The 13,526-nt window shown below is 37.0% G+C and overlaps 1 protein-coding gene across 1 annotated transcript in view; it reads left to right on the top strand.

Moving 5' to 3' along the window:
• Nucleotides 1–13,526, top strand: part of lamb1b (laminin, beta 1b) — a 43,226-nt gene that overhangs the window by 16,095 nt on the left and 13,605 nt on the right. Inside the window, exons 14-27 of the mRNA XM_067427093.1 lie at nt 1,043–1,201; nt 1,290–1,411; nt 1,496–1,616; nt 1,726–1,915; nt 2,713–2,856; nt 2,970–3,201; nt 5,862–6,022; nt 6,096–6,320; nt 6,556–6,770; nt 6,852–6,948; nt 9,216–9,585; nt 11,543–11,727; nt 11,812–12,053; nt 12,341–12,541. Coding sequence (XP_067283194.1) covers nt 1,043–1,201; nt 1,290–1,411; nt 1,496–1,616; nt 1,726–1,915; nt 2,713–2,856; nt 2,970–3,201; nt 5,862–6,022; nt 6,096–6,320; nt 6,556–6,770; nt 6,852–6,948; nt 9,216–9,585; nt 11,543–11,727; nt 11,812–12,053; nt 12,341–12,541 — 2,664 coding nt within the window. The remainder of the gene's footprint in view (nt 1–1,042; nt 1,202–1,289; nt 1,412–1,495; nt 1,617–1,725; nt 1,916–2,712; nt 2,857–2,969; nt 3,202–5,861; nt 6,023–6,095; nt 6,321–6,555; nt 6,771–6,851; nt 6,949–9,215; nt 9,586–11,542; nt 11,728–11,811; nt 12,054–12,340; nt 12,542–13,526) is intronic.

The following is a 13,526-nucleotide window of genomic DNA, read 5'->3' as shown; positions in this document are numbered from 1 at the left end:
TTAACATCTTAATATAATAGAGTAATATATGTTTTACTATCTTAATATTGTACTTAATATTGTATTATCTTAATACAAAAAGCCCTTCTAGGGACAGGTGTTGCAAATTAGCCTTTGGCTATAAATACTAAGATGCTGGCATGGGATTGTTTAAAGATAATCTATGTTTACTGTATCTGTCCCTATTAAATAAACTATATTAAAAAAAAGTGTTACAGTATTTCTGAATCTTTGTTAATGCTAGTTAATTAAAATACAACTGTTCATTTTTAGTTCATGTTAGCTCAGGTCCATTAAATAATATTAATATTAATAATAGTAATATAATTAGTAAATATAGTAATATAATAGTAAATATAGAAATTAGCGTTAACTTGGGTTAATAAATGCTTTAGAAGTATTTTCCATTGTTAGATAATTTTAACAAATTAAGCAATATTTTAATGTTACCAAAAAATATTTTGTTAACATATCATAATGCAACATTTTAAAATTGTGACAATTTACATACACTCAAAGAAAATTAAGCCTTTTTTTCTAGATTTACACATTTCAAATAGTAAGATTCCATTAAATTTAATTAAAATGAATAATACATTCATTTTATGACTTAAGAATTTCAAATGAGTAAAGAAAACTAGAGTTATTTACATTTCGTATAAATCTTAATGGAACAAGGGAATGGACCATTTTGTTTATGTGATATGTATTCATAAATGTAAAAAAAACAAAGGAAAAGGAAATTATGTTTAAATTCAAGGTTGAGATTTATACGAACTGTTCTATTAAAGCTCTAGTTTTTTTACTCATGTTACTCAAAATGCTTAATAGATAATATGTATATGTATTCAGAATTGTATGTAGGGATTATAAGAACATTTTTTAAAAATAGTTTTATGAAAGATATACACAGAAATTTGTTTTGCTCATTCTGCTGTTCTCTGAATGAGACCCAATGATTGTTTGAGTCATTCACTGTAACATGTTAAAGAACCAAATGTATAGGTATACGTAAATGCAAGTCTTTTTTGATTGTACGCAGGCAGTAAAATTGGTTAAAAGACCATTACCTCTGGATCGTAATCCCACCTGGACGGGTACAGGATTTGTCAACGTACCTGAGGGTGAAACACTGAGATTCAACATTTACAATTTACCACGATCCATGGAATACAACCTAATGATCCGCTATGAACCACTGGTAATAAACACACATGCGATATTCAAATTATAACTTGCACACATGGTCACAAACAAGCAAGCACATGTGTTTGATGCATTTATTGTAGTTGCCAGATGAATGGGAGCAGGTTGTAGTAAAGATAGAGCGGCCCAGAATCAATTACCCAACAGCACGCTGCACTTCTACATACAATGATGCACAGACTGTCTCACTGCACCCTGGATCCAGGTACAGTTGCATTAGCGTGTGTGCAGTGTTTTTTGTTTTGTTTATTGTGTATTTGACTTCTGATCCTGTGTTTGTGTGTTTCAGATATGTAGTTCTGGATGGTCCAGTGTGTTTGGAGAAGGGTCAGAACTACACAGTGGAAATGAGCTTCCCACAGTACTCATCATACAGCTATCACACTTCTCCTCACACACTTGTCGATTCAGTAAGTTTATTTAACTTTCAATTTGTGCATGAATATAACATTAAATAAACCAACTTACATTCGCAATTACACACATATCCACTTATGCAAATACTTCTGATTTCTGTAGATAGTGCTTCTGCCAGAGGTGCAAGACCTGGATCTATTTTCTGGGGGACCCCAGCAGCAAGATGATTGGGAGATGTTTAAGAAATACAGATGTATGGAACGGAGCCAAAATGTTATTAAAATCCCCTTGACGGATATTTGCAAAGACTACATCTTCAGTGCGTCAGCTATACTACACAATGGAGCTCTGGGTGAGACAGTCCAAAAAATTATCAAAAATAAGCACGAAATAATAGTCTAAGAATGCATACTTGATAAAGCAGCAAAGCTTTTGGACACAGCCGTTATATTGCTAGTTAGTTCGGTGATGCACACTTTGGACCCTTATTATACACCCGGCCAACGCAAGTGTTTTTTGCTAATTTCGGCCCGAAACAAATGCATTTGTGCCCATTTATGCACCCTGGTCTGAAAACGAGGTGTGTTCAGGTGCATTGTTGGTGCATTGCTATTTTGAGACAACTGAAAACGACTGCGCCATTGACCAATAAAAACCTGGTCTAAACTCAATAGTGCAGTACTTTTTATGTAAAAAATGATGTTTTATTAACAAAGTTCGGGATGAGCACGTTCAAATGATCTATCCAAATTTCTATCCTATCAACAGGATGTAAATAAAAAAGTGTGAACTCATGAAAAGGGCGAGTAATAATACGTGCATAGGGACATAAGAATTCCATTCTAGAGAAGCGTTTAGTCTTTCTGTTTGCAAATCTTGCCAATAACTTGCCAATCTCCCCCGTAAGTTTTTTTGCACGTTACTCCCAAAACACACCCATGAATCATTAAGAGAATGTGGACAACTTTTTTAGACCATGCGCTGGCCACGCCGAACATTTCTCCTGTCAATAAACTAGCAAAAGTGGATTCGAACACGCCCTAAGTGCACTTGAGCCGTGCGCTTTAGACCATTTAGACCAGGTTTTTTGACGTTTTTTGTTGCCTGTGAATAAACCTCTATTGTCTCTCTATTATGTATCACTGGCAGAATGTAGGTGTGACCCACAAGGTTCTCTGAGCACAGTGTGTGACGTTAACGGCGGACAGTGTCAGTGTCGACCCAATGTTTCAGGCAGGAACTGCGACGCCTGTGCCCCGGCCACCTACCAATTTGGACCCTCTGGATGTAGACGTTAGTGAAGACTACACATATGCACATGTACACAAATCAACAACACAACACCAACATATCCAATAGCACAGAATAACATTAACATTGTATTTTTTCAATCACCTTCTCATCAGCCTGTGACTGTAACCCGCTGGGCTCTCAGAACCTTTTCTGCCACCCCACCACGGGCCAATGTCTATGTGTGCCAGGGGCATATGGGCAACACTGTGGCAACTGTAAGCCCAACCATTGGGGCTTCCCTCAGTGCAACCCCTGCTCCTGTAACGGGAACAGCGAACAGTGTCACCCGGTTACGGGCGAGTGTCTGAACTGCAGAGGTCACACCACAGGCCACAACTGTGAGAGGTAGGAGAGTCTAAAGCCCCGTTTCCACCACAGGAACTTTACCCAGGAACCAGGAACTTTGGGTGGTACTCGGTGTGTTTAGACCGCAGTAACCCGGGTCTAAATGAAGTTCCGGGTAAATATTTCCCCCTTCAAACGGCCCTGCTCGCGAGGTAGTACTTTTTCAAAGTTCAGGAACTTTCGAGGGCGGGACTTGGGCGCTGAACATGCTGATTGGTTGAGCTGACGCAGCATTTTATTTCAACTCGGCATTTTTAAAAGTCTTTTGCGAGGTTCGGTCTACGTTCAGTAATAATCAGTCTTACACGTTTATCCCTCAGAAAAATGTAATTTCCTCTCTTGTCATGCTTGGTGCATGAGCGCGACGTGTGCTTCAGTGGTGAAGGCGCGCGCTGTGTAACATCACATAAGGACGCACACTCAAAAGTAATCCGGTCAGGTCATTTACATGGTGAAATGTTTCGTTTGATCGATTCATGAAAAGGTTTATCCACCCATCTCAAAACGATTACAATTTCATTCAGTTTGGGCATTTTTATTACGATTGATCAGGTGTTTATATGGAGCATTTTCCTTCAGATTGGACTTTTAAACTGATTACAGTGCTCCATGTAAACGCACCGACAGTAAAAAAAAATTGCGCTACATGGCACTTTAAAAACCGGATAGTTTATTTATAGTTCGATTACGGATTTTTCACGTCATCTTCGAATGCATATCGAAAAGTGACAGCCCTTGTCCGTCACTGGCTTGGAGGAATACAGTCGCGTGCAGTCTTACATCACCGGACTAATTTGCCTAATCTTCTCGGAACTTTATCGCGGTCGAAACGCAGACAAAAAAAAGTTCCTGGTACAAATTGTTCCGGGTAATTTTGGTGGAAACGGGGCTTATCATGCTGTTTAACCGGTCTAATGCATATTTTTAGTAAAGACCAGTTTTAACCATTGATTATGAAAACCTGCTCCAGAGCAGAGTTAGCACCACTTTTGTGGTGCCAAAGATACAGTATACCATATTAAACAATATGATTATGTATTAAAACAGTTGGGTTCCAGAAGAAAAAACTCCATAGGGAAATTGAAAAGGAACGATAACTTATAAACCTTTAAAGACAGACCTACAATAAAGCTGAGAGGTTGTTAACCCATGATATTTCCTTCAATATCATGGGTTAACAGATGAAGCCATCAATCATCCCACAAATTAATGCAGAGTATTTATTGCTATACAGGAAATTCAACCAATCAGAGAGTCGATAAAGCAATGCAACAAAAGATCTCTTTAGCTCCACCCACTCCCGAGGCACTGCAAATAACGGAATCCTCTCAAAATACGTTTGTATATACGTGCATATTTTCCAATTAACTTAAAATATATCGTTTTTTTATATATAATCAACATTTGTAAATGAGTAGTTTTATATTTATCCAATGTTTTAATTACTATTATGCTGTTTGCAATGCTTCATGGGATTGTAGTAAGCCGTTTCACGGTTTTGCTCATACATGTAATCAGATCAAATATGGCAATGCATGCATATTTGGCCGGAACACTGAGTACTCCCCTCTTCCATGACTGGGATAGGAACCAGCTGAAAGGCATTGGGGATGTGAATGGTTGCTGTAAAACTGTCATGGGACAGAGGTGAGGGATGGCTATACAGGTTTTTTCTCTCGCTTATTGGTGGGATTACCTGAATGTGCTCCTTTATTTAACTTTGTTAAATACATTAAAAGGCATTGTCATTAAGCATGTGGTCTTGTACATTTTGTCTTTTTATCCGATGTTAAAAATCTTTTTATCTTCAAATCAAAGTTTGTAGTGATTCACCTCATAGCTGGTTGGCTTCATGGCTTATAGCTCAAAGAGTTTAAAAAAATGCTGAGAAGGGGGTGGGCATTAATGCCTAATAATATAATAATAGGGCGCTTCTTGCTCATTGTGCGCTGTATTTGTCCAATCGCTGTAGAATTAACCATAATTGCACAGACTTCCTAGGACGTGTAGTGCAGCTCGCCTTCTGGGCTCAGTGAGTTTTTTTTGAGAAGCATTACATTTCAAATGTGTCCTGGTGGTGCATTTACAGTGCTATGAAATATTTAAAAATACTTTATTTAATCTTATAGGTAGTCGTAGTTGTTTATAATGAAAGTTAATTTCAATTAAACATTATGTCCATCATTAAATATACACAAATCCCTCAAAAATGTAGACATATCTTTGTGGAAAACATTGAAACTTTTATTTACGTGGCTTTACCCAGAAACAGATACCTTCTTATTAAAGGGATAGTTCACCCAAAAAATAAATAAAGTATGACATAATTTGCTCCCCCTCAAGTTGTTCCAAACCTGTATGAAATTCTTTTTTCTGCTGAACACAAAAGAAGATATTTTGAAGAATATGGGTAACCAAACCTAGAGCCCAAATGGCTTTCATAGTAGGGAAAAAAATACAATGTGGCCCATCAACTTATTTGTTTACCAACAGTCTTCAAAATATCTTCTTTGGTGTTCAGCAGAAGAAAGAAATTTGTACTGGTTTGAAACAACTTGAGGGGAAGAAAATTATATTTAATGTACATTTATCCACTTGGCTGATCTTTTATCCAAAGTAACATTGCACTCAAGGTATACATTTGAAAACATCTGTTCCAGGTGTGAAAGTGGTTATCACCGTAACGCACTGGGCTTCAGAGAGCCATGTCGCCCTTGTATGTGCCCTAACGGACCTGGAAGTGGAATGCAGTTTGCAGAGAGCTGTTACCAAAACCCCAACTCCCTCCAAATGCTCTGTGTCTGCAACTTGGGCTACAAAGGTAAATGTATCAGTTTGAGAACAGAACCGAAACGATTTCTTAAATTTCTTCTCACTCCTACTCTACCTTCTAGGACCCAAGTGTGAGGAATGCACCTCTGGTTATTACGGTAACCCTCAGGTACCAGGGGGGCGGTGCCACCCATGTGAGTGTAACGGAAATATTAACATGCAAGACCCCGAATCATGCGACACCCGCACTGGTGCCTGTCGCAAATGCCTGTTTCACACCGATGGCAATGCGTGCCAGTACTGTAGACGTGGTTACTATGGAGACGCCCGTACACAGAACTGCAGGAGTGAGTATGCAGTGTAAACAAGTGCCTTTGATTGGCTGCATGCGTGCACATGCAGTGTGTGTCTGTGTTTAAAAATCCATCCATTCTTTCATGCTCTTTTTAGTATGTGGTATACGCTCGTTGTCCTTTCCTCCATGACATACTTTCTTCCGCGAAACGCGAAAGAAAATAAATATGAAGAATGTTTTTATCCATACAAGGAAAACTAATCGTTTTTGTATCGTTATGTCTTCAGAGTGTATGTGCCAGCTTGTGGGAAGTACCAGGCAGAGCTGTGTTGACGGCCTGTGTGAGTGTGACAGGGATAGCGGGCAGTGCCCATGTCTGCCTGGTGTGGTGGGTCAGCACTGTGACCGCTGTGCTCCCAACACATGGAACATGAACAGTGGCAAAGGATGTCAACCTTGCCAGTGCCACCCAGAACACTCGTACAGTTCCTCTTGCGACCTGGTATAAATACAAACACTTATATTTATCACGAGTTGACTAAATCAATCACAAGTCATAAGTTGAATTATCCACTTATCTCAGCTGTCAGGTCAGTGTTCCTGTAAGCCTGGTTTTGGAGGCAGGACGTGTGAGGAGTGCAGGGAGCTGTTCTGGGGCAATCCTGAGGTCCAATGCCATGGTGAGTCTGCACTGCTTCATCGAAACTGGGCTCCAGGGGTCATGTGAGTGGAGTCTGATAACTGCTGCACTAATATTTGTGCACACGAGTACTTCCTCAATAGCAGAGTTTCCTTCAACATATTTTAACAGTACAGTGTTTAAAAAAGAATGGATTGATACGCCAAGATAAAAATAAATATTTCAAAATATTTATGTTTTTAAATCCCCAATAGGTATAATTTTCCTATTAATTTCTATTCTAATTCTGTTTCTTGGAAAATATTTAATTGAATACGTTAAATGGAAATGCTGCTTAATCCGCAAATAGATTTTTTTTGTTTGTGTGTGTTATAGTGTGTTAAATTAAATGAGCTAATTCTCATGAGTGACTGCTCTTTAAATTATTATCTAATTTCAAAATAAAATTAAATATGTAAAATATAATTGTATTTTATTTTACAAAAACACATTTAGTAATTAGGCTATCCTTAGTGACAACTCTTTTCAGATTTGCATAGCCTTACAGAGTGATTATAATTTTAATATAAAATTGTAAAATGTGTGTATATATATATGTATGTGAGATATATATATATATATATATATATATATATATATATATATATATATATATATATATATATATATATATATATATATATATATATATATATACACATATTCTTTCAGTATGATTATTAATATTTTTTAAATATACAGTTTCTTTGAAAAGGATAATGAATGATAATTTTCAAATAAAATGAAAACATTGATTTATCCACAAATTGTTTTTGCGATATAGTGATAAACTAAATTTGCAAGTCTGAAAACAAAGCTGTTGATTCAGAAAATCCTCATGCATTTGTTAACATGACCTGAAGTAAAGAGGACCAGATTTAACCAACTTTTATTAAATTTAACAAAAAGTGATGCATGAAGAGCAGAATCAAGATCCAATCTATGCCTGATATCTGTGAAAAAAATGTTAAACCAGTGTAAATGCGGCCTTGAACACATTAACCACACACAAATACTAACAAACACAGTTTTTACAGGGAAATACCTTCAATGCAGATTTGCATCTGCACTCAGCTAATTCCAGTAAGTCTGGAAAGCTGGCCAGCAGTTGATTTTCTTGTGATTTAGTACTACTATTTAATGTATTCCTTAGTCTTCTGTCTGCTTCACTCAAACATGATAGTGTCCAAATACACTACATTATACAAGGTTAAAATGTTACCAGACAATGTTCCTGCATGTGGTACGCTGACAAAGTTTCCCATGTGAGACTGGGCTGCTGCAAACAAACACATGCCCACCAGGTAAATAAACTCCCAGAATGTTAGGAAACTGGCTGGAAAGTATATGGGAAGTGTTTATTTGTGTCAGTGTGATTTATTCAGTTCTCTCTGATATTCTACAGAGAGAGTCCAAGAGACCCCAGCGCTTATTTGAATAAGGGTCTGCTGTCTCTTTAAGCATAATTGTGTGTGATTGCTCTTGTTTAACTAAAACCAAACAAACACTATTTTTAAATCTTTCCATGCTTTTTATCTTTGTGGTGCACTTAAGTAAGCACTTGTACGCTTCAAATGATTTTGAATGGTTTGGGGATGTTAACTGCATTTACATGCACACATTCGATTCAGTCTAATAAACACAGTAAACATTGTTCTTTTGGCAGAGACAGTTTAGATGAAACCTGAAATACTGTACACCAAAAATCATATGTTTATGTTTCAAGGTCAAGAAAATTCCAGTGTAAAGATAAACAAGCTCTCATTATCCCAAATTGCCATAATGTTCCAAAGTAATCCTCTAAAACTAAAAACTGTTGAACTACACAACTCAACAAGTCTCATTTAATCCCAATAACAAGCGGAAAGAAAATATAAAATTATATTCTGCATAAAGACTATTAAGATTGACATTATTTTCTTAAACACATTTAGTTATGAGGTGATCCTCAGTGATACATCTTATCAGACTTGCATGACTGTACACAGTGATTATAATTTTGCAAATAAAAAAATAATTTCATTATTAAAATATGTATTTTTCTTTTATGTAAAAAAAGCAATTTTTTTGCATTAAAACCAGCTGTTTTTCCACCTAGTATATCATGCGTGGTAATAAACAGATGCTTTCTCACACATTCCAGCACACACACACGCGCATACAAGAATTTACTGCTCCTTCCAGCACTTCTATCCAAGATTTTAAATCATATGAAGAATTTTGGCACCATTTCATATTTTAAATCATTTGTGCATGTTTGTGTTCCAGCATGTGACTGCGACCCACGAGGCATTGCCACTCGACAATGCAATAAGATGTCTGGCGAGTGCGTCTGCGTAGAGGGTGTGTCCGGGCGAAGGTGTGACTCGTGTGGCCGCGGCTACGTGGGGACCTTTCCTGATTGCCAGGCGTGTCATCAGTGTTTCCGCCAATGGGATGTTAATGTGGGAGAACTGACCAATCACACGCAGAGGCTGGTGAATACAGTAGAGGAAATGAAAGAGACGGGCGTGGCTACACCCTATAAAGACATCATATCGAGTCTGGAGGATGAAAGCAGACAGCTCAGAGAGATACTGGAAGATGACAAGGTTCAGCAAACTCTCTCACACACACAGAGGATGCTGCAGCAAGCCAAGTGTGTATAACACATGCACACACATATCGTGCCATTGTTTTCCTTTTTATATATTCTCTTCTATCATTTAAAGTTAATTCATTCACACACTAAACGCATTTGGTTTTATTTTGCAATAGTCTAGTTCCAGAAGTAAATGGAAAGCCCACTGTTGCATATAGTCTCTGTAAAAGGAGACGTTTTGAAGAATGTTTACGCCGCTCTTTTCCATGCAGTGAAAGTATTTATGGTGACAGCATCATAAAAGCTTAGTTATAGTTGTACCTCATAGTTGTAGGTCTTAAGACATATGACATTATTAAACAAAATATTCACAAATACCATTAAAGGCTTAAAGGTTTATCCTGGACCACGTGCCCACGACCAAGTGCTGTGACAGCATGTAGAAATTACACCAAAAAAATATTATTAAAAAGTATTAATATTAGTAGCCTACTAATATTAATTGTATTATTAATATTTATTAATACATTTATATATTTTTATGAATATTTTGAGATTCATTAATATTTTAGTTTAGTAATTATTTATTATTTAAATTATTCAATATTTTATAATTAGTCCGACTTCATGTCCGACATTTAAAAAATCTGAGTGTCTATTTAGACCAAGTACAAAAAGCACGTCTTGTTGGCAAATTCTATTTACAGTAGAACAAGATTTAAAAAGATGTGTGTGTTTCAATGTCAGTAGAGCATAAGTCTCGTGGAACTTGGTTTTGACGTGATCGACCCGGGTACGAATCTGCCAGTGTTGTAGTACTCAACACTCTGACTCGGTCCATATAATGGTCTTGGTCTTGTCATGGACTTGGTTGACTCTGAAAATATTAGGAATTGGACTTATTCCCGAGTCCACTCGAGTCCCATTTAAAAATATTTAATGATTATTACTGTATGTTAATAATTCTTTAAATTGATGTTTTATTGACACGTCCAATGATTGGTGATTTTCTTATGCGCAATTAGTCCCATGACTCGCACCAGGTTCTATCCCACACCTGTGACCCTCCTGCCATCAACCTGTAGTGATCCCACTTTCCAGAAAGTCACATTGCTACATTATTTGTCTCAACTGAATCATTTTACGATACAGTGGGTTCGGAAAGTATTCAGACCCCCTTACATTTTTCACTGTGTTATATTGCAGCCATTTGTCAATATCATTTGTCATCAATCATTCGTTCATTATTTTTTTTTCTCATTACTGTACACACAGCACCCCATATTGACAGAAAAACATAGAATTGTTAGCATTTTTGCAGATTTATTAAAAAGAAAACCTGACATAAATATTCTTTTCGTAACCACTGTGTTTACTGTTTACAAAATGTAGGACAAAAATGTCTCAGAGAAAACCAAATCTTGTTCTATTAAAGAATAAAATGAATACAGATACGATGACAGTCTCAACACTGAGCATCTCCCCCAAAAAATGTCTGACAGAAGGCCGCCTGCCCTCTCTCCCTCTCTACCCTCTTGCATTACAAAGGCAGCAATTTTTCTGCAGTCATTTTTGTGCATGCCCTCCGTAACTAAAAAGTTAATCAAATTAAGTTCTAATGTAGTTTGTGGATTTTCTCTTTATGTAAACACTTGGTGTAAATAGTGTTTATAGCTTAAATCCTTTTTAACACTTTAGCTTTTTTCAATGCAAGAATGTTTCTTATGTAAAACACCCATCAAGATTGGGGTTCGGCGAATCCAAAACCATTCAGGCAATCCACCAACTAGTTGATTTAGAGAGAAAAAAATAGTTTTCCACATACTTAAAATAAAAAAATAAATAAAAAAAAACATTGTGAATGTAAAATGGACTCAATCCCAGTCACGAACTGCTTTCAAGACCAGAGACAGTGTGAATGCTAAGTTCTTTTTCACATGGTTTACTTTTAATACTCTTTGATTCCTTTCTCTCTTTTTCTTTTTTGATACTATTTGATTTCTCCTGATCTCAGTGAGACCGCATCAGTTCTGAGAAAGTCTACGGGCCGATCTGAAACCGATCTGGAGAAGGTATCTACTGACCATCAAATGGCCGTGAAGAACCTGGAAAGTCTGACCAAGGAGGCCCAAAACCTACAAGAGATCTCCTCTGACAAACAGCGGCAGGTTCTAAACATCAAACATTCAGACCCCAGAGGTGAGTAGAGCACACAAACATACTGGTTCGAATTCAACACGCACACATTGTGTGTCTGAAGTGTGTGGTGATCATCAACTGTAGGTGCGGCAGACGGCATCAGAGAGTATTACAGGGAATCTGGTAGGGCGGAGCTTCGTGTCAACGAAGCCGTCTCTGACCCGGAAAGTACGGTCAAAAAGTCTGCCTGGCTGCGGAAAGATGCAGAAGCCAAACTAGATGCCACAGAAAAAGAATTTAACCTGAAACATCAGCTGCATCTACAAAGGCTGGACAAAATTGGATCTGAACTGGACTCCGCAGACCTTTCCCGTCTAAGCCGTCAGGTAACTAAGTGTATGAATGATTTTCAGTTTGCTCTGTCTTTTATAAAGCGGCACTGAACGGCAGTTAGTTTTAATAAGCAACACTGCACTAATTTGTGGGTCTATATTGGGTCAGCTTTACTTACCATTTAGGAGTTTGTGCTAGCATGTTAGTGGCATGTTCTCAGAAACAGCCTGAGAACTTTTGAGAAAAAAAATTGTCAAAATCTAAACAATGTGCACATTATTTAATTGAATCAAAGCTATATTCTCATGGGTTATAATCAGATGTGTAAATGTGTGTGTAGGTGTGCGGAGGGGTGTCAGGTCTTGATGGTTGCGGTGAATGTGGTGGTCTTGGCTGTGTGAACGCGGATGGCGTGTCCCAGTGTGGTGGAGAAGGATGTGAGACTATTGTGACCCAATCTCAAGATGCCTTGAACAAAGCTAAAAACTTAGACCAAGAGGTCCTGCACTCGTTAAGAGAAGTGGACAAGCTAAACAAAATGGTAAGTATTCACAGCAATATAGAAGGAACTGTATGTAAGAAATGTATTTCAAATAATCATAAAATGGCCTGGCCCTGATATGTTATTAGACATTAAGGAATCATGTTAATTTCAAATACTTATATCACTGACAACAGTAGTCCAGGCCAGGATATTGTCATTTTAAAAAAGTTGTTGTTGCAGCCCTCAACTGATGTTGACATGTTGTGTTTTGGCCTGAAGCTCCGCCCTCCACCTATCTACCAATCACAAAGTCATAGTGTTTCGGCATCCGGGTTGCCAGATCTGCTCTAGTTACCACAGCTGCAGCTACAAACATTCCTGCTGGATCCTACAGCCTATCTGGCAACCTTGATTCAGGAGGGAGGGGGAGGGGGGATACACCGCTCTACATTCATTTGAAAGTGATTGCAGTACCAGTTTTGGCCACAATCTTAAATACACTTCCTTTAATTATCAAACGTTCGCAAGACACATTAAATCGATCAAAAGTGACAGTAAAGACTTTTACATCATTGCAAAAATAAATATTGCTTCAAATAAATGGTAAAGTTTCTATTAATCAAGTAATCCTGAAATAAAACATATCTTGGTTTTCACAAAAATATTAAGCAGCACAACTGTTTTTTTCAACATTGATTATAATAAGAAATGTTTCAAACCAGCCTATTAGCATTATATATATATATATATACACACACACACACACACACACACACACACTTATATATATATATATATATATATATATATATATATATATATATATATATATATATATATATATATATATATATATATATATATATATATATATATATATATACAGTACAGGCCAAAGGTTTTGACACGTTACTATTTGTAATGTTTTTGAAAGAAGTGTCTTGCACATGATCCTTCAGAAATCATTCTAATATGATGATTCATTTCCAAAGTTTGAAACAGTTCTGCTGCTTAATATTTTTTCATAACCTGTGATAATACT

Source organism: Pseudorasbora parva, chromosome 20, assembly GCF_024679245.1.
Source record: "Pseudorasbora parva isolate DD20220531a chromosome 20, ASM2467924v1, whole genome shotgun sequence".
In the NCBI taxonomy this organism is placed as follows: domain Eukaryota; kingdom Metazoa; phylum Chordata; class Actinopteri; order Cypriniformes; family Gobionidae; genus Pseudorasbora; species Pseudorasbora parva.
The sequence above is the reverse complement of the archived record's forward strand: the minus strand, read 5'-3'. Positions and strand labels throughout refer to the sequence as shown.